The sequence below is a fragment of the Anarhichas minor genome, unplaced genomic scaffold (genome assembly GCF_050575085.1).
Source record: "Anarhichas minor isolate MPS153535 unplaced genomic scaffold, ASM5057508v1 ptg000021l, whole genome shotgun sequence".
Classification (NCBI taxonomy): domain Eukaryota; kingdom Metazoa; phylum Chordata; class Actinopteri; order Perciformes; family Anarhichadidae; genus Anarhichas; species Anarhichas minor.
Window position 1 is genome coordinate 6,983,565 of NW_027466467.1, and position 24,104 is coordinate 7,007,668.

At 42.9% G+C, this 24,104-nt stretch overlaps 3 protein-coding genes across 5 annotated transcripts; 1 reads left to right on the forward strand and 2 right to left on the reverse strand.

The window, feature by feature from the left end:
• Nucleotides 1–1,725: 1,725 nt before the first annotated feature.
• tada3l (transcriptional adaptor 3 (NGG1 homolog, yeast)-like) lies at nucleotides 1,726–6,474 on the reverse strand. Of its 2 annotated transcripts, XM_076095628.1 has the most exons (9): nucleotides 6,335–6,474; nucleotides 5,735–5,982; nucleotides 4,793–5,040; nucleotides 4,584–4,689; nucleotides 4,297–4,432; nucleotides 4,107–4,210; nucleotides 3,846–3,952; nucleotides 2,413–2,604; nucleotides 1,726–2,290 (listed from the first exon to the last, which is right to left on the reverse strand). In XM_076095628.1, exons 2-9 carry the CDS (start codon nucleotides 5,942–5,944, stop codon nucleotides 2,092–2,094), a joined length of 1,302 nt encoding a protein of 433 aa, XP_075951743.1. In that variant the 5' UTR covers nucleotides 5,945–5,982; nucleotides 6,335–6,474; the 3' UTR covers nucleotides 1,726–2,091. The 2 variants fall into 2 exon arrangements, with proteins under 2 accessions (XP_075951743.1, XP_075951744.1); XM_076095629.1 differs by lacking the exon at nucleotides 6,335–6,474 and having other exon boundaries at nucleotides 5,735–6,310.
• On the forward strand, nucleotides 5,740–9,580 carry LOC142954549 (actin-related protein 2/3 complex subunit 4-like). Its single transcript, XM_076095633.1, has 6 exons — nucleotides 5,740–6,986; nucleotides 7,670–7,788; nucleotides 8,102–8,213; nucleotides 8,325–8,420; nucleotides 8,701–8,871; nucleotides 9,037–9,580. The coding sequence occupies exons 1-6, from the start codon at nucleotides 6,984–6,986 to the stop codon at nucleotides 9,040–9,042; spliced, it is 507 nt and encodes a 168-aa protein (XP_075951748.1). The 5' UTR covers nucleotides 5,740–6,983; the 3' UTR covers nucleotides 9,043–9,580.
• A 2,017-nt stretch (nucleotides 9,581–11,597) lies between these two features.
• pfkfb4a (6-phosphofructo-2-kinase/fructose-2,6-biphosphatase 4a) lies at nucleotides 11,598–22,164 on the reverse strand. Of its 2 annotated transcripts, none has more exons than XM_076095626.1 (14): nucleotides 22,110–22,164; nucleotides 16,935–17,051; nucleotides 16,695–16,791; nucleotides 16,545–16,611; nucleotides 16,364–16,438; nucleotides 15,957–16,013; nucleotides 15,739–15,860; nucleotides 15,323–15,530; nucleotides 15,090–15,236; nucleotides 14,888–14,992; nucleotides 13,979–14,108; nucleotides 12,887–12,949; nucleotides 12,712–12,776; nucleotides 11,598–12,372 (listed from the first exon to the last, which is right to left on the reverse strand). In XM_076095626.1, exons 1-14 carry the CDS (start codon nucleotides 22,162–22,164, stop codon nucleotides 12,313–12,315), a joined length of 1,368 nt encoding a protein of 455 aa, XP_075951741.1. In that variant the 3' UTR covers nucleotides 11,598–12,312. The 2 variants fall into 2 exon arrangements, with proteins under 2 accessions (XP_075951741.1, XP_075951740.1); XM_076095625.1 differs by lacking the exon at nucleotides 22,110–22,164 and adding an exon at nucleotides 18,079–18,378.
• Between the last annotated feature and the right edge of the window lie 1,940 nt (nucleotides 22,165–24,104).

Here is a 24,104-nt window from a genome sequence, read left to right on the forward strand (position 1 = left end):
AGCGATGTATCAACACAAAACCCACCTGCCCTTCAGTTTAGGTCCAATGACAACAAATGCAAACAAAAGCCCTGTGCAATACGCCCAGCCTGGAGGGCCGCTCGGCTATTTGTTCAGCCTCTCATTCACCTGTGAGGAGGATTCAATGGGTCTGCATGTTAATAAAAGCTTTCATACACACGGGCTGGTGGCATTATGCATTTGCATAGAAACCATCGACCTAAACTGAGGTTTATTTTACATGAGGATCAGGCCGTTCTTGCAGCCTCCAGCCTGGCTGTAAGCTCTGCTCAAGGACACTGAGTTTAAATTTTCAACCAGTCCGTTCTGAAAAGATGGTTTAGCTGTATTACTTCACATTCAGACAGTTTCCACTCAGGGTCTTGCAAGCATACCGATATGCTGTATATACACTACACATGTGTGCGTATACATGTCTGGCAAATAAAAAAAAGGAACCTTGTTATGGTGAGAGGTATCATAGTTGCTGACATATAATATATGTAAGATAAATGTATTTTCACACAGTAACAAACATCCTGATAGCACCGTTCCTCTACACTTGCCATAGCCTTATGATAATACTTGGGCACTGGGGGTAAAACAAACAATGAGGAGATTGATATTGATATCAACACTTTCACCTAAACATATATATATATTAGAAAAAAAGATTTGGAGCTACTGACATGGCTGTTAAAACTTGGGTGGACACGTGCCTGTGACCATGTCATAGTCGGTGAAAGAGCAGCGTGTCCGACGTTTGTGTTGTGAACCCTCAAGCAGATGCACAGCGTGGCGTGAGACACACAGTCTCCTGATACGGTGAGGGTATCTTCAAGTGAAGACTGTGATACACACCACACTGACAGCCTTCGCTATGCAAATTCTATGGGCCTCGTCAGTCAACAGACGATGACTGCCATCTTGTGGTGACTCAGCCGAGAGGAGCACTTTCCGCTGTGATGTGAAGAGTTTAGTAAGATGAGACACTATTTAACATGGTTTCTCACAAAAAGGGGAAAGTGAGCCAGAAGTAATATAATTACTCATTCCTCCGCATGTTGCCTTTTAAATGGAGCAAAAACAACAAGGTGGGTAAATAGAAAAAAAAAACATAAAGTAGAAGTACTTGTATGCTATTTTGCATATTCACACAATAGATTGTATGACTTTACGTAGTAATAAACAAACAAACAAGAAAGCAAGTTAAAAAAAAAAAAACATATGACAAATAATCTCGCTCATGGCAGTTTCCTTTGGGTTACCTCACAAGATGCTCCCTCCTATTGGTGTAGTAATATTACTGTAAATACCAATATAAATTATTCTACAGCCAGCACATAAACAGTGGAGCAAGCTGAACCTCTGGCTTAACTTAAACATACATAAATAGATAAGAGTCATTAAAACATGAATGCATAATGTTTTTTGAGCATGACCTATTTAGCCTATAAGCTTGATAAAATATAAAGTAAAATCTAACTTTCTGTCTATGCACTGTGGTAGTTATGGAAAATGGTCAACAATAGGAATATAAACATAGCAACATAAGAAATATGAATTGATCCAATGATGTTGAAGCATTATGTGAATCAGTAGCAGCAGTGTTTATTCAGTACGCTGAGGACTCGTCGTCTGCACTGAAGAAAAAGACGACAGCACACACTGTGATGATGCATATCCTCCGAATTGTGCATTTCATACACTTACAAACAACTGTCCTCACGTGGTACTGATTTATTCAAACATTTGTGTGTATTGTTTTCACAACATTACAATGGTAAAAGAAAAAAACAACATAAAAATTCACCTGACAAAGAAAGAAAGACAAATAAAGTCTCGTATGCGTTTTAAATGCTACTGATCAATCGAGCATTCTGCTGTACATGACCAACAAAAACTACGACAGAAATGTCCCTAATTAAATCACGCAGACCTGCAGTAAACAGTATCACACATCATCATAAATACAGCGGTTTACTGACCATCTAACAGCCGTCACAGCTATTCTTGATTTGCGTCAATCTGTGGGATAAAGATTCTTCGTCCAACATTCTTTTCTGGATAAACACCAGACACAAACTGTTTCTACTTTTCTCCGTCCAGTAACTTGAGGATGCTTTCCCTCTCCTTTAGTGCTTTCCAGGCCTGGTCCTTCTCCTTCTTGGTTGGAGTGCGTTTCTTCTGCCTGGCTGCCATGATTCGCCGAAATCCCTCCATGACCTCGTTGTCAGACACCCTGACCCTCTGCCTCAGCTCTTGCTTGCGCATCTCCTCTTTTGCCAACCTGTGAGGCAGCAGAAGTACAAAACTTAAGGTCAACTGCTGATTGTGGATCAGACTTTAATTGAAGTACAGCTTAGTGTACTTTGTGGTACATATATATTCATTGTTGGCCTGTGTCCTCACCGGAGTAGCTCCTGCTTACGGGCTCTGTTGTGACCACTCAGGGCTTTGAGCTCCGCTTGCCTCTTCTGCAGCTCTGCCAGGACCTCGTCCTCAGAGTCTCCTCCCGGTCCAGGTCGCTCCTCTGAGTCCAGCAGCCCCTGAGCCACCAGCTCCTCTTTGATCCGAGCCTCTAGAGAACGTGTGTGAGGAACACTGGAGGGGGACGAGACAGATCGAAGGTATGAGACATGTGACATAGAGCGAAGTCAAAAAGGTTCAGGATGGCAATTTGAGACTAGACTCACAACCAATATACGGAACTGTAGACAGGCGGCCGCAGTCAGATCAACAGTGTGACCCGTGTATATGTGTGGCAAGATAAATATACTTCACATACAGCTCACTTCTGTTTGGTGAATGTATCTACAGTTCATGGGTGATGTGAAAGACTATAGGCCTCATTCACAAGTCTGTAAACACACAACTTTTAAAACAGCATCCATTAAACAAGGCTTTAGTAGACAACAGTTTATCTACTCAATTGATACCGTTTCATCCTCATCAATTATTGTTAATCAAAATATATATTTATTTATATATAATATTAGTGTAGCAAAATACCGGGTTTAAACAGAATACAGTATAAACAAAAGAAGTTGTGCAGCATTCAAATGTTGATTTTGATTTTCAACGTTACGAATGAAGCTTCAAACTATTTGGTTCAGCTCTGATAAGATTATGGAATGAATTACCTCTGGGTGAAAGTCCTTGCTGGATGTCCTCACTTTCACCCTAATTTCTTGGACACATCCCACTTATGGATGTTTGTCCAACAATTGTGCCGAGTCTCTCATCTCGGGTTGAAAAATCAGATGGTCCTCCTCCTCCTCCTCCTCCTCCCTTATTTTTCTTCCGGTCCGTTATTCTCTTTTTGCATAAACTTTAATATCCAACTTCTTCTTTATTTAAATGAGCCACAGTCATTATCTCAGGTGACACAACATTCACCGCCTCGGTCTATCTGTTGTTGTTTTTTTAAATCGTCGTCACTCTCGTGGAAACACTTCAGAAAGCTTTTTCTGCCTTCCACTTCAGACTATTATCTCATTTCTTCATAAGTATTTCCTTATATAGAAAATGGCTGCGTGGCAGTATGCTGATTGAAATAGCGGACGCGTGTTAGTTCATTTAGATTGGTTCTGATTCATGGTGGCAGAACTAAATTGGCCGGTGTGCACATGATATGAACACGGCTGTAATTTTGCGTGTGCGCTTATCTTGTGTGCAAAGTCAGAACATTTCTACGCACATATTAGTGAACGAGGCCCAGTGACCTGGGGTTAACCCACGATAGTCTGGTACGAATGGCTTGAACACGTGTTTATTATCCTACTGTGGCGAGCTAATCTTGATGCTTCTGATTTCTATATTCAAATGTAGTGTTGGACAAATACCTGAAAGCTTTTCCTTGACTTCTAGGAGACGTCCCAGCGCCATCAATAGCATCCTTCCCTGAAATGTCCGGTATGGGTGAATCCTCCATGGGGGATATAATGTTCTCCTGGAAGAACAACGTGGTCGTGTTTGAGCGTTTTCACAATATTCAAACATGAATATTTCAGATGCTATATCTCACTCATCAGTCATTTGTATTTTCAAAAGCCAAAATGCATTATTGGAAGTTTTATCAGTGCACGTGATCGCAGCACACTGACCTCTACAAGGGCCTGGAGCAGACGCTGTGTGAGAGGACCGAAGGGACATCCGTCTTCTGGAGATTCATGTTGGGACTCAGACTTTTTCAACAAGGAGTCCACATCTACAGCAGTTGAACATGAAGAGGAGTATTAAGGTGGATACATGCTTGTGCAGTATGGTTATGCCAAGGATGCAGTCTTCCCTCACCTTTTGCATCCAGCTCAGACAGCGGCCCTCCCATGAGGCTCTTCTTCTTGTCATTAGCTCGTGCTCCTTCCCTCTGCTCCTCCAGCAGATCTTCCTGAGCCCACCGCTGAGAGTAGTGTTTCCCCAGAGCCGGAATCTACAGTTCACACAGACAGTAAAGCTCAACACACATCTAAAAATGAAAATTTTGCATTACACAATAAAAAAAGACCCATACATTTGGCAATGCCTTGAGTGAATTTAGGTGTAACACAATAATAAAGGTACGTGGTTTTTTTATGTCGTACTTTGAAATACTCAGCCTCATCCTCCGGGGGTTTCAGAAGCTCTTCTAGCAATCGTATCTCTTCATTCGTGATATCGGCACAATATGGCTCAACTGATGCCCAAAATCTGAAAAAATAAAAATAAAGATAAATGAACACAAACAACCTTGCCAGAACAAACAAAGCAAATACAGAACTGAGCGATATTATGAATGGCGGTTGTTGCTGACCTGTTGGGTGCATCGTTTTTAGGTGTGCGTGGAATGTCTTGTGGATCGTCGGTGAATTCATACTCTGGGACTTTAGGCAGCAGATTTTTGGATTTGGGTCTGCCAGGACCTGGACCTGGTGCGTGAGCGCCTTTGCCGTCTAACTTCTGCTTTTTTGGTTTGTGGCGAGATGAGGCAGCTGGGTCTGGGTCTTTTCCCAGCTTCAGAAAGCGCTTGTCTCCCTTCTTGTCCTGCCAGTCTGTGAGGATCTGCGAGGCAGCGCAGAGAAGAGGGGTTACAAACAGGACTGGATCACGGACCTGTGAGGCCCCTGGGCACATTTCTTGTGGAGGCCCCTCCTCCTCTGCTTGATTATGGCAAAAGTCATAATCACGATTATTTTGGTCAATATGTCATTATTTAGTCCATTCCTGCAGAAAGAGAAGGTGCAGCAAGCACATAAGCCCAAGCAGACCTAGAGCCAATCCAGATGTTACGCTTGATGTGTGCACTGAGGGGCCTGGGGGGCCCTAGTGGTCAACTCACACCAGAAGCATATGCATCCTGAGGCCTCGGGCCATAGTTGTCCCTGGGGCTCTAGCGGTCACCTTACACTTTAAGCCGCAGGGGCCCTAGTGGTCTGGGGGGGGCCCTCACATTCTAAGCCCTGAGGGGTGTGGGAGGCCCCCATGACCGGCTTGCATTGTGCTCACTGAGGGCCTTGGTGTTCAACTTCCTACAGATGTCTCAGGCCACATTGGAGGCTCCCTGGCAATCCGAGGCCCTGGGGCACCCATAACCCATCCATGGTTACAAATAGCAAACCAACACGAGAGAGGCAATGTGAAAAGTGACATTTTTTGCTGTCTTCATTTGAGATTCACAGACACAGAAAACTGACCATACCACAAAACAAGTTCGATGGATAATGGGAGGTGGGGGGGGGGTCCCAACTTCCTATACCTGTCTCTGCTCCTCTAGGGCTCGGAGGCGGCGACTGGCTGAGGAGAGCAGCGTCTCCAGCTCCAGCTGCAGGGTGTCCAGCTCCTCAATGCCGATGCCATCGTCCTCCGAGCGGCCGAGCACAGCAGTGTAGCGGGGACACACTTTGACATGTTCCACGGGCTTGAAGTCGTAGTATTTCAGTGGGGGGCAGTCCTTCAACTCACTCATGATGCTGTGTGGCGAAGACCTGGCAGCGTCTGAAGTAACTGATACAAGAAGATCGACAGTGCGTGGGCTATTATGATCATTAAGACACTGACACAGAGGTGTCCAGCTGTGGTTCAGTTCCTCTGCATCTCTCCATCAATACACGCATTAACACACACACACTCAATCACGCACGCACGCAAATACACGTACACGCAGGTCTGCTGTGTAGAACGCGAACTCGCTGGGCCCAAACTGCCCAAATTAGTTACATGTAAATATCGGTAGCTATGATTTCACAATTTTGCACACGAACATTTTACATTCAGTTGACCGAATTACAAGAATTGAATAGAACTAACGACAAGCACAGATGTATATCGAAGAATGTTTAAGAGGATTGATATTTACGGTCAGTGTATGGCGTCCATGATGGATTGAGCCATTGTGGTAACAGAGGGGTGTGAAAATTGTTCAAATTGATACATGGCCTCTTTTCGATAAAGTCGCATTTAGAACGTTATTTGATCATACAATACTATACACATTGCAGGTTTAGTTTGTGTTATTGTGTTAACATAGCAATATCATCTTGAGTGATGTGACGGCGAGTACCGAGCTAATGGTACAATGGTATCATCGGATCAAACCATATTTTGTCACGGTGCATACTAAAAACATTTTCGCGAAACCTGTCGTTCCGTAATCTAATTGGATCATATGTGTATTGTAACGTTGCTATTTAGCATTTTTTTATTCAAGAACATGTTATAAATGTAAAAATTACTTCTGAACCAACGGTCGCGGAGCGATATGTCTCCTCTTCAGAGACCGGAATGGATTAATCGTAGGGTATGTTCGTTTTACAGAAAACATACTCCAACTGGGCGGAGTTATACGCGAAAAACAGTTGCATGTCTGTGGTGCGGAGAAATCCGTCTCGTCAAACCAAAGAGCGATATAGCAAACAAGCGCACCCTATCTGTACTAGACGATGTAGAATTTACGGAAGAGGAGTCCCAGGCGTGGCTGAGGAACTTCCGTCTTTTACAACACAAAAATGGTAAGTGTCTTGCACTAAATGTACCTGTATATTTCATAATTTAGCCATTTATCTCCGCTAGCTGTGGCTAGATTTAAGGCGAGATTAGCTAGCTAGCGTCGTATTTGTCGTAGACGGGGGTTTGTGGTGAAATGAGAGGACGGGCATCCTTGAAACGCTTTGCAGAAACTAAAGTGATCGAGCTGAGCTGTCTTTTTTTCCTCTCGGCCCCCCTTTTTCCTCATCATTGCGAAGAGTCCGCTCCCCCAAAAGCTCTGTCAGTAGACTAGGAGGAAGATGTGCATCTGTTGTGATGTAGGAGGACGTAAATCATGTGAATGGGCTGCAATGTCGGTCACCGATCTGCTAACGTTACCGCGAGCGAAATCAAAGTTTTAAAGACCCTGATATGGATTACCATCATGTTTGTCTTTCTAAAAAAGACAGATAGTCGTTCTATCTCTAAAATATAAAGATGGAAACCTTAAAGTGCAACTGAGCAGCATCCACTGCACTCAGCACATTTTGTTTGGTTCCTGGTCAAACGTGACCTCACAGGCTGACCCAGCTAATCAAGTCCCCCTCACTAGACTGGGAGGTTCAGTATGCTTATTAAACCTGATCCAAACTCTTAACTAACAAATGCATCATCCAACAAGATCTCCTTGATACCTAGATAATGACCTAATGCAATGTCTCCTCAGACAGCGACTCTGCGCCCCTACTTAAACGCTGTGAGGGCCACCTTGCAAGCGGCCCTCTGTCTGGAGAACTTCTCCTCTCAGGTGGTGGAGCGTCACAACAAGCCGGAGGTGGAGGTCAGGTATGTTTGATGGCATGTATGTTTGGAGTTGTGCAGTCTCACTGGTTGTCCCCCTGATTTGCAGTTTCTGCAGCTTTCACACAAGTGCAGACTTGTGCCAACTTGCATAAGAAAATCTGAGGGGAGGAAAAAAATGGCACGAGCAAGGCCTTGAAATGGGCCTGTGGGGACTTGCTGCAGCCTATTTGGAGGTGTCTTTTTCAAATCCAATGAGAAGATTGCGAGTTATTCAACAAGTCACTTTAAGAGCCACGTAGACTCAAGACAGTAATTGAATTCTCTCTGTAATGGCTGGATTGTTCTGTGGTTACAGGAGCAGTAAGGAGCTGCTACTTCAACCTGTGATGATCAGCCGTAATGAGAAGGAGAAGGTTCTCATCGAGGGATCCATCAACTCTGTCAGAGTCAGCATTGCTGTCAAACAGGTGATTTAAAAACAGGCTGTTATTAGTTATGAGCTATGCACAACACACACTTCCTAATTTTCTTTCACAGTCTAAAATGCATTTTTAAAATCATAAACTTCTTCACTGCAGGCTGATGAGATTGAGAAGATCCTTTGCCACAAGTTCATGCGCTTCATGATGATGAGAGCGGAGAACTTCTTCATTCTGAGGAGGAAAGCAGTAGAGGTGAGAGAGAGAGAGAGAGAGAGAGAGATGAATGGGTAATCTGGGTTTTGTATAAAAGAATGTGAGGGACAAAAGAGGAATCAATATACAGGAAGAATCAAAAAACAAAACGGGAACAGAGTTTATCTTTAATATGAAAATATGTCGAAGTGCTCTTCATAGAAACTATATACTGGCATAAAATCCCTCAATATTCCCGTGATTACAATGACACAAGTGATTAAAATGTGTTGACCGGTCTCTCCAACGCTTTTCTTCGTCCCTTGCACTGTGATTTCAGGGATATGATATTAGCTTCTTGATTACCAACTTCCACACGGAGCAGATGTACAAACACAAGCTGGTGGACTATGTCATCCACTTCATGGAGGAGATCGACAAGGAGATCAGCGAGATGAAACTGTCCGTTAATGCCAGGGCCCGCATCGTTGCTGAGGAATTCCTCAAGAACGTAAGAAACTTGCTCTCTGCTTTTTATGGCTTTTAATTTAGATATTATTTGGGGGGGGGGGGTTTCTGCATATAACAGTCAGACTAATAGCTGTAATTGTGGACACATGTTCTGTATTGTTAAAGACAGAAACGTGGAAAATAATTAGATTTCTCCTCTCCACAGTTCTGAGTGCAGTGTTGGTCCCAAACAAGCAGAGAAAACGCTCCAAAGGCCCAATCAGCACAAGAGTGGAAAACTAAAGGAGTAAACAGCCAATCAGCGAGGAGATGAGAGGGACATGACCAATCCGGCGATGACACCATTTGCACCATTCTCGAGTACTTCCCTGTACTCATGAATATCAATGACTGTATATAATGAAATATTTACCAGTTTCATTTTCAGCCACGTAGAACAAATCCCCATTCAAAGGCGGGTCCTTAAAGTATTAATCCAGATGATAGCCACGAGTACAGGGGCATTGAGAACGTGCCGTTGCAAATAAACCGGCCAGGTTTTTGTATTTCGTGTATGTGAGTCAGCGTGATCTGTCGCTGTCGGTTCAAATTAGTTTTCAAAATTTTCTCTGTTTAGGAACGCCATGTTTGCGGAAAGTAGTCTGTGTGGCGTTAAATGACTGTCATGGAGCAAGAGCTGTCTATACAGAAACCACCAAAACACACGTATGAAAATAATGATGAAAGATAATAAAACTCAGTTGTTTATACCTTTTGGTGTTCCTGTTTAAATACTAAAGATCATTCTGTGTTTGTGCTGCTGCTGTGCCTTTAACAGATCTGTTCTGCCTGAGGAAGTCGTTTGTATTCAGCTCTTCACCACAAACTCTTTATATACTTGCTGTGTTATTTCAGCTGTGGGGAAAGGGAAGTAACGCAGCACACTGAAACATTCTGGTTTTACACCATTTGTTCACATCAATGCGATCCAAATGATTTAACTATAGACTGTAGTTCACAGAGAAGAAAGAAGCAAATTCAAAATAAGAATAACCTTTGAAAATTCACTCTTAATTTCCTTGGGACATGCAATACCTCCCTACAGGTGCGCACACACACACACACACACACCTCTGATCCACAAGACTTGTAATGCTGGATTTGAAATGCTTTTGCTCAACTGCACTGAAGTAATAATGGTTGAAGAAGGGCTATCCCAACCACAATTGTGCCACAACCTATTGGCATATTTTTTTTATGAAAACGTCAAGATAAACAGATCAAATAACCCTGTGGACACTCCCTGCTCACCTATTTGATTCTGACCATGCAGCCTCCTCCTCCTCCCCTTCAGTTCCTCATGTCAGGGAACCAACATGTGACGGAGAACCCAGAACCTCATCCAACCTCCATCAGCCGTCACCGACACTTTATTAGTACGCCAATCCGTCTTACCGGCACCCTCTACATGTTCTCCATAAATAACAGAGCAAACAATTAATTCAACAGAAAATGAACAAGCGACATTTTAGATATTCGATATTTTTAGCACAAGTGTGAATACAAGACATTAAATATCTTTGGGTTTAGAGGCAGTTGGTAAGACAAAACAGCATTGTAGAATATATTAACTTGGGCTCTGATGCCCATTTCTTTATTTCAGTTTTTTTATAGACTCAATTATTCATTGATAATGTGCTGGCAGATTAATTAAAGGTAAAATAATCATCAGTGCAGCCCCAATAAATACTTAATCCCACAATGACGGAGATAATGACGGACTGGTTTATAAAAATAACATCTTTAACTGGGACGTACATTTTGAAGTCATCACCCATCACTCATCAACATCAACAGCTTTGAGCTTTTATTATTTTCCAAAACCTTTGCACCTCAGATGTGTTCTTCACAAAAACATGTTCATATTTCATTGAAGGTGTTTGTAGAAACAGATGATTAACATCAGCTATGATTTGATTTGACCCGTCTGTATAAAATGTTTGTTTTCACCAAAAGTGTAATTTAGTTTCCACGCATCAAACATAAGATATATACAACATCATGCTGTATATATCCATGTTTCTGCACGTGACTACTACTGTACTGTATCACGGCTTTCAAGACAGTTTGCCTTATTAGAAATGTTTTTTGGATTGATACATTAGATGATTTGACCTGGATGAGTCAGCTTCCGTTGAAGTCATGTAAATGCAGATTACCAGAGCTATTTCATCACTGTCTATTTGGATCACACCATGTACATGGCGGAAACTCTTTTTGGCATTGCAAGATCATCCTTTATTTTTAAACTGACTGCGCCTTTTAACAAAGTGCCAGTATTATTAGCTGCGAGTATCAGCGCACGTTTTGTTATCTCTCTAAATGGAGGCAGGAAGAAATATGTGTGTGTGTGTCTGTGTAAGACACTGTGAGCATTTTGTTCAGGGTGATGAATGGCAGCACTTTCTTATGCATCCCAGTGGAGTCTTTGCATATGAATGAATGGGGGGGGAAACCTCGGAGTCTTCAGTTCTCACAGCACAGTACGCAGGAAGGGAAACGCTGTGGATCGTACCAATAGGAAGGAAGTGGTCTGTCACTTTTGATCCTCAAGTATTAAGAGTAAGAAACATCCAGCTCAGCAGTCTAGACATATTTTATCTCAAGATAAACCATCAAGGACCTCGATTCAAGATAAATAAGTCAACCCATGATTCCAACTTTCGGATATTAGAGAGGAAAGCTCTTTTCATTTCAAATGTTCTTAAAATGAGGCACAAGAAGGGAAACGGTTGAGTTGAGTTTATTTAGAAACAAACAGAAATATTTCCTCTTATGTATTATACTTTAAGAACCTTCACATTCAACAAAAAAAACAATGAAACAAAGTATGAATGTGCTTCGATCTTCATTAGCCAGTGCTAACCATCCTAAAGCTACAGACAAGCTGCAATAGAGGACATTTAATAAGAAAATAAACAGAGTTGATTAGTTTATGTGCAAAATATAAAAAGGCACAATTTTGTTTTGGGTTGTGCAAAGCTGTAAAACTAAGAGTAGAGCGACCCGACTTCTACCAACAGAAATACAAAGAAGACCGCTAAAAGTTAACATCGTAAAACAAGTTCAAAAGGCAAAATCTATAAGAAAACAAACTACATCACAACAAACAAAAGGTGCTTCAATTTCAATGCTTCACACTTTGGATTACGGCATCAGTTCAGAAACACTTCATCGGCTTTTCATTCATTCTCCAAAAATGGGAGAACGTGCTCGAGACACAAGATCCGCGTCAAAATTAGAAACTGGATTCCAGTCAATTACCATCATCATCATCATCATCATCATGTCTTATAATATAAGTGGAGAAGATCAGAACAGCGGAGGGTGATTCAATCAAAGGGAGGTGGAGAAGAACTAGAGGTTGCTGAGTTTGCCCGGTACAGTGTGCGTAAAGACGGGTGAAGGAGGATGGGGGGTGTGGGGGGGGGGGGGGACTGCCTCATTGGTGAGCTGGCACTGTTAGCAAAGCCTCCTTTGACATCCGCGACACTTCTACGTTCTGTTTGATAAAAAAAACAAAACACACAAAGAGGGGGAGGGATGAAAACACATCGGAGATACTAAATCCACTGCACACAGACGAAGCTAAGACCCGGACGTTTAGAGGCGTGTTTATGCATCCGTCACTTACGCGTCCGCCAGCTCCTGACTAAGCCTAGATGGTGCAAAAAGTAACTATTAGGTCGGGCTTAGTAATGACCGACATTAGACCTGTTGGTGCAACCGGCACCTGAGGCCGTCGTAGTAACCTGTCTGTGAACCATCTTCCTTTTACAAAGCGGCTTCAGTGTGTGCGCTTGCTGGGTGTGTGTGTGTATGCTGTTAACAATATACCCACCTCCGGCCTTTCTCTGTGTGTGTTGACTGCATCCACGTTTAAGCTGATGGACTCCACTTTACAGCCTGAGCAGACAGAACATTTGTTTCTATTAGTTCAGTTCTTTTCCCCTCTTTATTTTAATTAGAAATAGATTCATCACGTGCAATATAAGCCAACAGGAGACCAGTCTCACCGTAGGCCACTGGCGTTAGCTTCAGCACAGTGTGCAGCGGGCACTTCAGGTAGGGCAGCTCCTCTGTGTGGAGACAAACACATTCATCAAACAAAGAACTCTTATTCCTGAACAACACTTGCATACACTACTTCTTTTAATCTATAACTTGTGATCTTCAAGGAGTAATGTTTATAGCAAGGACAGGAGTGGGAAGGTAAAGATATTGTTCGAGTTAACACAAATACATTCGTTACAGTAAGTGCAATGAAAACTTTAATTATTTGTAATTTATTAAAATGCCTGTTCAACCAGCATTACCTTGTTGTGTCCGCAGTGTCCCGTTAATCACTGGTATGTTCAAGCCACAGAGCACTAATTAGTCCAACAGTTAATCTTTATGAAGCTAATCAGAATTAGCAGCAATAGGACAGTGAACAGGATTTCTGTTACTGTTCTTTTTAAGCGTCACTCAGTGGTTTGTTATGTTTAAAAATAAATACATTCTACACCTGTTCTAATATTACTCCTACATTTTTATATTTTATAAAAATAAAAAAAAGAGCAGAGAAGAGTATGTATGAAGTATCGGAACACACTAGTATCAATAAAATCCTAATCATAGTCATCTATAGTCTTGAAATATACAATATAAACTGTAGTATTTTTAAAGAAAAAAATGGAATGAAAGAAAACTAAATCTCATCTTTAATCATATTTTCTTGCTGCAGTTCTCTGGTCTACAACATGGGAATCAGGTCAGTCAGCAAAGCGTGAAACACTTCTCAATCTGGTCACTGTGGAAGTATGTCACAGCTTTACACTGAACGTTTCACGGTGTACAAAACATTTGATCCAGTGATTTATTCAAAATGAGTCAGAAATACTTTACTACGGTGAAGGGAAGATGTGCCTTCAAGATAATCTTATGTAATCTTCATTCTACTGGTTATTTTTTTGGTGTGAGGTATTAAACCATGCTTTTCCCTCAACTTACTTTATCTACTTCTACCGAGTGGATTTAGTGACTTCCTCCATCTCCCACCACCTCTGAAGAAGTCAAGTGTCTGATTTAACGAGCGCTGCCTTCAGGGGTTCAGTTTAAGGACTGACCTGCTGTTTTGTCCAAGAAATAGGCCAACAGGCAGCGCATGACGGCCTGGTGACAGACGACCAGCACGTTCTCTTGCCGCTCCAGCTCCATGATGACCGGCTCCAACCGCTGCACCAGGTCCTCATAGGACTGAGTCACAACAGATGGCAAAAGAGGCAAATCAGAGAAAGCGCAAACCGACACCTTTACATTTGAAATCGAAATAAAAGAATGGAATAAAACGAAGAAAGTCGTAAATCAGGAAATTAAAACTTCCACACAATCCACTTTCTCCTCACAGTCTGCTGAATAATCAATCTCTTAAACTGATTTACATCTTTTGCAGGTGGAAAAATCCATCTAGGCCGTCTAGACCAGCACCAGCTTTAACAAGATTCTCCAAAGCCCTGTGCGCCTGGGCAGCCAGCCAATGCCCACATCCATCTTCCTGTGTTGGATTAATGGAGTGGTAATGGGATGAACGTAAGGTGAGAACAGACCAGCAGGCATTCAGACACACAGTAAGCAAGCTGACCACACAGTTCTTGCACACACACACACAGACTAATGTGAAGTCTTTGTTTACTGTAATCTGGTGTTTAGCCAAATCATTCTATGAGGCTGCTCGTCCACGTTGAGGCTCATTAGCAGAGTGTAAGTGGCCAGTGGCCATGTGGACACAGTTTTATTGGGTTTGTCGTGACGTGTGAGTTTTTAATATATATGTGAGAGAGTGAGTGAGTGAGAGAGAGAGAGAGTGAGAGAGCTTCCTTATCTTCACAAAGGAGGACAGACTCTGCATTGGGAAGTTGAAACATTAAAAACAGACACACTGTCCACAAGCATGCTACTTCAATGTTAAAATACAAGAACAGTTACACAACAACATCATTAGACAAAACATATTAAGTTGACTTTTAGCCACTGACCTCTCCTTTCGGGTAGCGATAGCGGTATTTGTCCTGGTCCCTCAGAGCAAACTCCAGAGGATAGTGATCCTGAATCTCCTCATACATCATCTCCTCACACACGCCCTAAAATGACACCACACACAGATTACACTTTTGTTAACATCGCACGCATGCAAGCAGACAGCTGTGCTTGCTTAGCAGTCGAGGACGTAGTACTCACAGCATCGATCTCGTTCAGGACCTTCCACTGTTCGTAGGGCACACTGAGAGCCTCGGCCGTCTGGATGGTTCTCTTCATCTGACTGGTCCACACCTTCAGGTCGCTGATGCCCTGAGACTGGATGAAGTGGCTCAGCTTCTTGGCAAACTGCACGGAGAAGAAAGAGATGTTACCATCTCTTCTAGTCAAGTGATAAAAACTGAAGACACATTGATGAAAAAAGTCAGATATACCTCTTTCCCTCTAGGCGTGAGGCCAGAGTCTCCACCGATTTGACCATGGACATTGAACTCGCTCTCACCGTGGCGGCACAGATAGATGGAGCGCGGCGTGATGTGAATGTTCATGAGGTAGTAGACTATCCGGCTCTGGATGTGGTCCAACACCCTGTTGACCAAGTAGCGCTGACCGACGTCCATGATTTTAATGAAGGAGAGATCCCTGAGAGGAGATCACAGAAACGTTAAGCCTCCTGTTTAACATGGACGGAGACGAACCCGTGCACAGATTTGAGAACCACAGCATAATTAGTTGTGAAATGACCCGAGTATATTTGACAATGCTAATATGCTAAGCTAGTTGAGCCCATATTTTCCCACTGCTAGGACATCTTTACTAAACACACTCTCCACACCAGCTTTCCCCTCACCTGTCCAGGACTTCATCCAGCGGCTCGTAGGAGTTTTCATAACACTTGATCCTTTTCATGAAATCTTCTGCCGCTTCCTCCGTGTTACAGTTGGTGTAGTCGGGGCTTCCCAGCTTCACTTGCTGAACAGAGAAACAGCAGAGAGGAGTGAGCACAACTTGGACGGGAGTTAATTTTCTCTCTTGAGATGAAATAAACAGATAAACCCATTGACTTACCACTATGTTCTCCTGTATGACATCTGGGTCTTCACACACAGACTCCACGAAGAACACCTGAGAAACGAGGAGAAGGAACTAATCAAGCTCAGTGTGAATGTCAACCATGGCTAGTTAGTTAGCTAGCATGTCTTTCTACTGAGCATTAGGGAGTGATGCAGAGGGACAGCTGGCCACAAGTCCGCTGTTCAGTTGTGTTTTTGTAACCAGTGTAGCATTAAAGCACGGCTTAATTGGCAAGCTAGTTAATAGCCACCTGTCCGCTAGTTAGCTTGCTAATCTCAAAGGTTGCAAAGGCAAACATAAAAATGGCCACCACTCTGACCTGCTACGTTGATTGGAACGTGAGCGTCCTACTGTATTTCCATGATGTGAACTAATGCAGTATGTCCTCCCACAACAGTTACCTTAAAGCCATTCTGGTCTGCAAACTGGATGATGGTTTCCCGTCTTTCTCTGGTGGTGTTTGTTGCATCAAAAACCTGTTTAACATAGACAGAACAACAATGGATACGCTTGTTAGCATCGCACACCATGTTTGACCGACCTAAACCATCTAAACCAAAACTATATTACTATTTGACCCACCGCCACTTGGCCTCCGTCTTCTGTGAGATACTGTCGCACATCGTTCAATGCTGCTGAGGCACATTGTCTGTAAAGATCAAAGATAACATATGTTAAAAAGGTCACATGGCTGGTGGTTAAATACATTCCGAGGCCAGTTCACACTCTTACCGTCGGATCTTTAACCCTTCCTCGTTGTCTGGACGGAAGAACTCAAAGGACTTGTAGATCTTCACACACTCTCTCCTGTACTGCCCAACATTGAACTCTATGGCAAAGATGGAGGCAAGGACACATGAGAGAACTTTCTCTTAGCATGAAACTTGTAATGCACCTTCTAAAATCCATTCCCTTTATTCTCTAGAATCGATGCGTCTACAAAACTATTCACTCGAGCCCAAGAAGTGGTACCTCTGGTGGGCACTCCGATCCAGTTGAGATAGCGGGTCAGCTTCTTGGAGATGTAGGTCTTCCCCCTGGCAGGAAGGCCCACTGTCACAATCAGGGTGGGACAGTTGGTCATACATACTGCAACGAGAGAATGAGGAGGGGAAAGAAAGGTTTTGTCCAACGATTATTCCCACAGCTTGGAATATGCCTCCACCGATTTTCAAAATCTGCCCTTATACTATCATTTATAAGAGTCAATATTAACTTAAATATTAGATTGTCCATTATCGATATGGGTGTGTAATCCTGTGTTATCTGCCATGAAGATAAAGTCGCATCACAGAGGTCACGGTGGCACCAGGCTCGTGTTTCCACACTCAGCTGCAGTGTGTGCACAGACGACTGGGTCAGAGAGCGAGATAGTTTTCATGGGGTGTTACTTCATGTTTTCTTGTAAGATGATGTCCATGTTTTAATATTCCCTGTCTGTAAAAGTATGGGGGGGAAAAAGACTAAACTAATTATCAGAAGAGGGCACCACAGTCTGTCCTGGTGCATGTATTACACACCTACCCCCCTAACAGTCTGTCCTGGTGCATGCATTACACACCTACCCCCCTGACAGTCTGTCCTGGTGCATGCATTACACACTACCTCCCTGATTGTTATTGACTTTACCAAAACCCACTTCACTCCACACAAACAGACCCGTCCATTGTAATTGTTTCCTCGGGTGAGGAGACACTGACCATACAGACAAGTGACAGCAAATGCAACGGCACATCCACGCGGGGGTGCAAATCCCTCACATCACTACAGGGATACAATTCGTGTGTTATCAACAGCTGGTGGTTGACTTAGCCCACAGTAACAATGACACCGCTAGTATCAGTCCTTTTCTCCTCGATGCGAGCAGCCTTCATCATGCGAGTCCTTACATAACTGAGTAAGCCAGATGGCTGCAGCAGCAGCAGCGAGGCACATGAACTCTGCGAACTGTGGTCCACGGGTTTATAACCGTAGAGACGTTAAGCTAACACAACGGATTTAGATATATGCTACATACTACATGCAGAGGGGACGGATTAGCATTAGCTTCTGGCCAAACCGCCACCGGTGAAATAGATAAAGATGCTAACAAGTGACGCCACGTCGTCATACGCACCCTTTCTTTGAGAAATGTGCTTTTCAGGAAGGCCATTTTTACACGGCATCCAGATCTTCTTGAGTGGGTTTTGAGTGAGTTCCCGCGGCTTTGGCGGTGTTTTGTCCTCCATTCCGTCCGGCAGTGAGGAGGTGGAGGAGGCCGCGGCGGGAACACGGGGCCTTTTCCCCGAATGCTGCTCTGAATGTGACCGGTGTTTCATCCGTGCTGCTCTGCGGTGATGGAGATAATCCGCCGGCCGGTCTCTCTTTCGCTCTCAGAGCTGTTGTCAGTGTCACGTGCTCCAGTCAGGCCACAATGGAAATCAACGGTTGGCCGTAATGACCATAATACGGGCGCAGCGCATTTCTGCTTTACCGTAAGTGACATTAGCAACGCTGAGTGCTCAGCGACAAAACACAAGATATTCAAAGCTGCTTTCGGGCACAAGTCTAACTGTGAAAAAACGACGTTTTAGACTTATTTGGGCAACAGGTGATGCTGAAGGAGTGATGCAATTTTTATACAAACACCTTTCACAAAATATGTTTCAGATGTCACAGCAGGAAAGGCCCATGTGTGTCGAATAACACTAATGATGTCTGCCTGCAGTGGAAAAGGTCTATTGTCTTAAGTTAGTTAGCCACTTAGCTAATTAAATATTATTTTAGCCGCTTGGGGCAGCAGGACTACCAAAACACAGTTAAAAAAAGTAAAATTGCATCATTGGTGTTTATTTGGTGGTCTGTTTCTGGTCATCCAAACATAGGTAAAAAACTCTACCTTGGTTCATGACTGAAATATCTGACTCCTCCTTGGCTGCTAAATGCTCCATCTATTTGACAGGTAGTAGCTAACTTAGTCTGTCGGCTGTTTCTGTAACAAAGCCTACAGAGCTTTATCACTGAAAACAGCTGCCTGCTATGACTGGAAGTGGGATTGATGAGAGCAGTGAACCAAAACAGTTAAGCTGCCAGCCGCGAGGGATAACTGCTAGTACGAGCAACCTCTCTCACATCACATAGTCATTTGCTCCATTGTCTGTCGCCATGATCCACCCACACAGGGGTTTTTACTCATCATGTTGCCTGATTTCACCTCTTCTCAACACTGTGTGGGCGCGTAAGGATTGTGCTTGATTCATATCTCCCTTACTCCCTCGCTGTACATGTTTAAGTGGGTCAAATTACACTGCAATTGTTCCTACCGGTTCAACTGGTTATTTCGTTATTTGGTGATGTCCAGCACAGCTTCGCCCAACTTCAACCTGAGCAGAGGTCTATTCAGCCAGAATGACTCAAAACACCTGGGGCCGTATTCATTAAGCTTCCTAGTACAAATAGTTATTATCAGTAACGAAATTCCTCCTTAGAGTTAACATGAGATCCAACAAGTGAGGAACAAAAACAAGGAAAGATAAAAGTTATTCACAAAGCATCTCGGCCCTTATGAGATCTCCTAAAGGGAAGAACTGTTTGGAGAAGGGAGGACTTTTAAGAGGCTGTGGCTCAATGTAATAATGTAATCAATAATGTAATATATTGTAATATAATAAAATCTATATTTGATATAATATAAAAAATATTTGAAATAAAAAATTAATTAAAAAATAAAGTTGAGCTGACAAAGCATTCCACTTGTGTTGGGTCTATACTGGACTCGTTTTTAAAGAATCTGCTATTTTATATATTTATTCATTTTTTCTATCAGCTTACAAGTTCCTCTACTTTTAACAACAAAAGGTTAAAAGGTGAAAAAATAAACTAAACATCACTCTTATATTCTGCCAGCTCATTGGTTCGGTTCACTAAAACTGCTTTGCTAAAGTTTGCAAAAGATTTAGGTCATGGTTAAAGAAAAATGGCAGGATCGATAAGCACTCACAGCTGTGCACCATGTATGAAACTCGAACCAGCAGTGGGAAACAGTAAGCCTTGCTCGCTACAAACGGCAAAAATATGCCGACCAGTACCTCTGAAGCAACAGCAGTGCTGAGTGTGTTGAGCCAGTATTTGTGACAAAATAAAAGCAAGGCACAGGACAACTGGCTGGATGTTTTATGGGCATAGAGTATGAACCCAACCACTACTTTGAGTAATCACATTCACATTCTTTTTGAAGAATTCTCCTTTTTCAACATTTTCTGCTGACTAACATTTAACAGGCCTTTTTCACAGAAGACATTTTGACATGTCACAAGTCGGAAAAGCACAGGTGTAAAAATAATGAAATTAATGATGACTGTCCATTGAGCTGCTTCAGTTTCAGGTTATATTGTGCATGCTGACTCACTGTCACACTGTCATAACTTACTGGGACATTTTAATACAATGGAGCTATTGTTAATGTTTTTCCTGCTTTGACAAGTCAAAATATCTTGTGTAACAAAAAGATCTATTGTGACAATAATGCCACTCTATTTATTGATAGCCTACTGCAAGTTTCCACAGATCAGCCATCACTAAGTGACAAATGTTTTAAACGTATTTGATCTATTATTATCGCGGGTGCATTCCATCAAGCACGAGCTGACAATGCCCACGAGATGGCAGCATTACTCTCCCTCTTCCTCTGTGTGTGTTTGTTGACTAGACTTTTAAACTAGTGTATAAGACACACCTGTAATGCAATCCAACTCAACAGCCCTGCGGCAAATTCCTATAGATGCAATGTTTATAATGTTCAGATTGTGTGAGTGTGTGGGTGGGGAGGTACCAGAGGATCTCTATAAGGGTGTCTCTAATATTTTGTCCATCTCAGAGTGCCAGAGTCCGGTTGCTCTGCTATCACAATTGCCATGGAGATAATTCCACACTTACACAGTTTCAACAAAAACTGAATAGTTTAGGCTTTACAAAGACAGGACTTTGAGGTGTTGTACTGGACTGAATGTGCAGGTTCGCCTGATAGGGTGATAACTGTTCATCTGTTTATGTGTTCCTGGACTATCTGATGCACTGATTATATTAAGCTTTAGTCAGTCTTTATAGAGCAACAGGGCCTGTGACCTAAATATGGCGGGATGGAGGTTTTTCTAATTAAATAGCTCCTACTCTCTCCCTCAAATTCCCTGACTGCAAGTAGACTATAAAACATGTCAGGTGCATCAGGTCCGCACATAAATGGCACACTATCTCATGCTGGGGATATATCTTTAGCTCTTAAACACAATGCATTGCAGAATTAAAAAAAACATACAAACTGTGGCACATAGCCTCCTGTACATTGCATAAAACTTGGTCAGGCAACATGTCTTATTTTAAGTAGCTCGGGTAGTCATTCACATCCGCTCTTGTGGTGAAAATGTCAACACACCTTTTTTCAAACGGTAGTGTCTTGCATACTTCACACTGGGTAATGACCAGGAAACAGCTCGGCGAGCTCCTCCCCGACACAGCAGCTGTCAGTGCTCTGATTGCTGCTAGCAGCGTTTAGCCCCTAAACTACACTGGACAAGTCATTTCCCAATATAGTATGTTAACGTTACACTCGACAGTAAACCAATAGCCACCACGCATCAGAGGCCGCTTCAGCTCAAGAACCAACATGGAAGACAAAAACAATAATAATGTCATCGTAGCAGCAGCACGAGCTGTACAATCACAACAAAAACATAAACACAATGCATAAACAGCCAGAAAACGCAAACCATCAACCGTCAGCAGCATCTCCGTCGTGATCAGTGTACGTATGGGAAATGACAATATGAATAACTGAAAAGAAACCCGAGGGGATCCGCTTCAGGCTGCACGAAGCATTGAGATTTTTTGTTTGTTTGTTTTTTCGGCAGCAGTCCAACAACATCCGCCTGGCTCCTGACCCTGTGTGAAAGCACAGCTGCTGCTGCTGCAGCTACGAACGAGGCTGGTTGCTAAAATAAACCCAACGATTGTCGCTTGTTGTTGTTATGTAGGGTAAAGGTCTCGACGGTGACAGCGCAAACACACCGACAGCACATCGGTGCTTCTCGACCACATCTCCCCCACCCTCTGTCATCCAGTTTAAAGATGCACAATTAAAACTACTAACGCCTTCAAAGCGACGCGTCTTACCCGCTGTGTCCCGGTTCTGTGTGAGCTTGGTGCGGCTGGAGCAGCCCCTCATCATGGGCGTCTGTCTGATGGAGCGCAGCGCCTGGCGGTGTGTATACGTGCGTCAAACGGCAGCCTGCTGAGCGCTTCTCTTCACTGATGCTCACCGTACAGTACAGTACGCACTTACAGGCGGACCTCGGGCCGGGAGGGAGGATTTCTCCAAAACTGGATGGAGTGAGGTAGCAGCCTACCTGCCCCCTGCACCCTCCTACACCCCACCCACCACTTGACTGCTGAGAAATGTCCCCACATGTCGCGACAGGGCTAACGTTGTTCCACTTATGGTTTAGTTGAGGATATGCATTGTTTACGTGTAGGAATAAAACAGGAAAAGTTAGAAGTTTCCCAGCAGCAGTCAAACTTGCAGAGCTTGTTTTTCTGCAGTGCTCGTAAAAGCATTCGCCCTACTTCGAAGGCGTCCATGTTTAATGATGTAACATCAGGCTTTTTGTCATGAATAAGCAGAACTCAAGAGAGTCCTTAATATCAAATTGTAAGGAAATCTCTATAATTGATCAAAGGTTTCTTAAAATTGGATTGCATTACTGTGCATCCTTTTATTTTGACATACCTAAACCACAACTGGTGCAGCCTCAGACATTGTTTGTTGACTATCTGTGTGTACTTAGGGTGTGACAGGGGATAATTAAACACAACATATCTGTGCCAAGTTTACTAAGAGGTAATCTGTCATTCACAGGAAGGTTAGTTAGAAGAAAATGAGAGACATGCATTATTGATGGAGGACAACAAGAGACCTGTGGACACTGTGAATGAGCTGCAGGGTTTCATGGCTCAGGTGGGAGAGACTTCAATGTGTTCAATGTTTATCAATTTGTAAAGATTTGCTGAAAAACTTAAAGGAGGAATGATGTGGGGTTGAACATATTTTTGAAATACGATCACCAATTTCAGATCATTTACCCAGCCGTCTCATCCTCTAAGCACAGTGCTATGAAGTCGTGCAAATTTCGTAGCCTGGGGAAAGCACACTCTTGGGTTTATAATTCAGTGGCAGTCATTATACCCTTACAAGCAGCCTGTGCTAGTGGTGCCACTTATTGTCAAGCATAAGGCCTTTGATTGCACATCTGTGGATGAATGAGACAATCACACACACAATCAGGGAATCGTTGAGTTCTTCACATGGAGGCCATGAAACATAAAGAAAGGGAACGAATGGATCTCAGACAGTTTGAGAACACTTGGAGTGAGCATAACAGAAAAAGTCAAAGGTCAGATGACTCTCTGACCTTCGACTTTTTCTTCCTCCCCAAAAGGCAAAGTGATCTAACACCCCACATATACACTCACCTTGCATGCCACACCCCCAATCACACTCACATACTAGTCAGACTTGTCTCGCTGGGCTTCATCTCAGAGTTTAGGGGTTACACTTGTGCAGCTCATTTTCCCTTTTTTGGATGACTTTTTGGCAATTCTCCTAAATCTTCTGTAAATATAACAATCCAATAAAAATAACCTTACATGACCATGTAATAATCAATGATTACGCCTCAGTCTGCTCTACACGCCAGGCTATGTCATATATATGTATATACAACTTTCATTGCAGTTTTTGGAGAGATATGTCTTTTATCAGGAGGTACTGTGTCTGACTGTAGCCTATATTAAAATAACAATACACTTGAAAATGATTAATCAATCGAATCCCCTAAATAACAATAAATAAATGTAACTAAAGTATTTAAGACCTAGCTCTGTGTCTGTCCTGTCAATATTGCTGAAAAAACTTGTAGTCAGGTGTCTCCGTGAGCCAATGTCAAGGAGGCTGGAGGGGGAGGATCAGTGACTTGTTGTGTGAAGTAACTCAAATAGCATGTGCATGAGACACTACTATGTCAACACCATAGTGGTGTTACAGATACCTGGTGTAATCATGACTGCGCCTGTCTCTGTGAGGAGGCTGACTAATAAAGGAAAATTACCTAC

What these genes read in the sequence shown, in the direction of transcription:
- LOC142954549 (XM_076095633.1), top strand. An exon ending in TCAGCATTGCTGTCAAACAG is followed by an intron (nt 8,214 to 8,324) that starts GTGATTTAAAAA and finishes TCTTCACTGCAG; the next exon opens with GCTGATGAGATTGAGAAGAT. An exon ending in TGAGGAGGAAAGCAGTAGAG is followed by an intron (nt 8,421 to 8,700) that starts GTGAGAGAGAGA and finishes CTGTGATTTCAG; the next exon opens with GGATATGATATTAGCTTCTT.
- pfkfb4a (XM_076095625.1), bottom strand. Translation starts at nt 18,280, where the DNA reads ATGAAACACCGGTCACATTCAGAGCAGCATTCGGGGAAAAGGCCCCGT. An exon ending in GCACATTTCTCAAAGAAAGG is followed by an intron (nt 17,052 to 18,078) that starts GTGCGTATGACG and finishes CTCTCGTTGCAG; the next exon opens with TATGTATGACCAACTGTCCC. An exon ending in ATCGCTACCCGAAAGGAGAG is followed by an intron (nt 14,109 to 14,887) that starts GTCAGTGGCTAA and finishes GTTGTGACTCAG; the next exon opens with TCCTATGAGGACCTGGTGCA.
- tada3l (XM_076095628.1), bottom strand. Translation starts at nt 5,944, where the DNA reads ATGAGTGAGTTGAAGGACTGCCCCCCACTGAAATACTACGACTTCAAG. An exon ending in AAAAACGATGCACCCAACAG is followed by an intron (nt 4,690 to 4,792) that starts GTCAGCAACAAC and finishes TTATTTTTTCAG; the next exon opens with ATTTTGGGCATCAGTTGAGC. An exon ending in ATGAGGCTGAGTATTTCAAA is followed by an intron (nt 4,433 to 4,583) that starts GTACGACATAAA and finishes TGTGAACTGTAG; the next exon opens with ATTCCGGCTCTGGGGAAACA.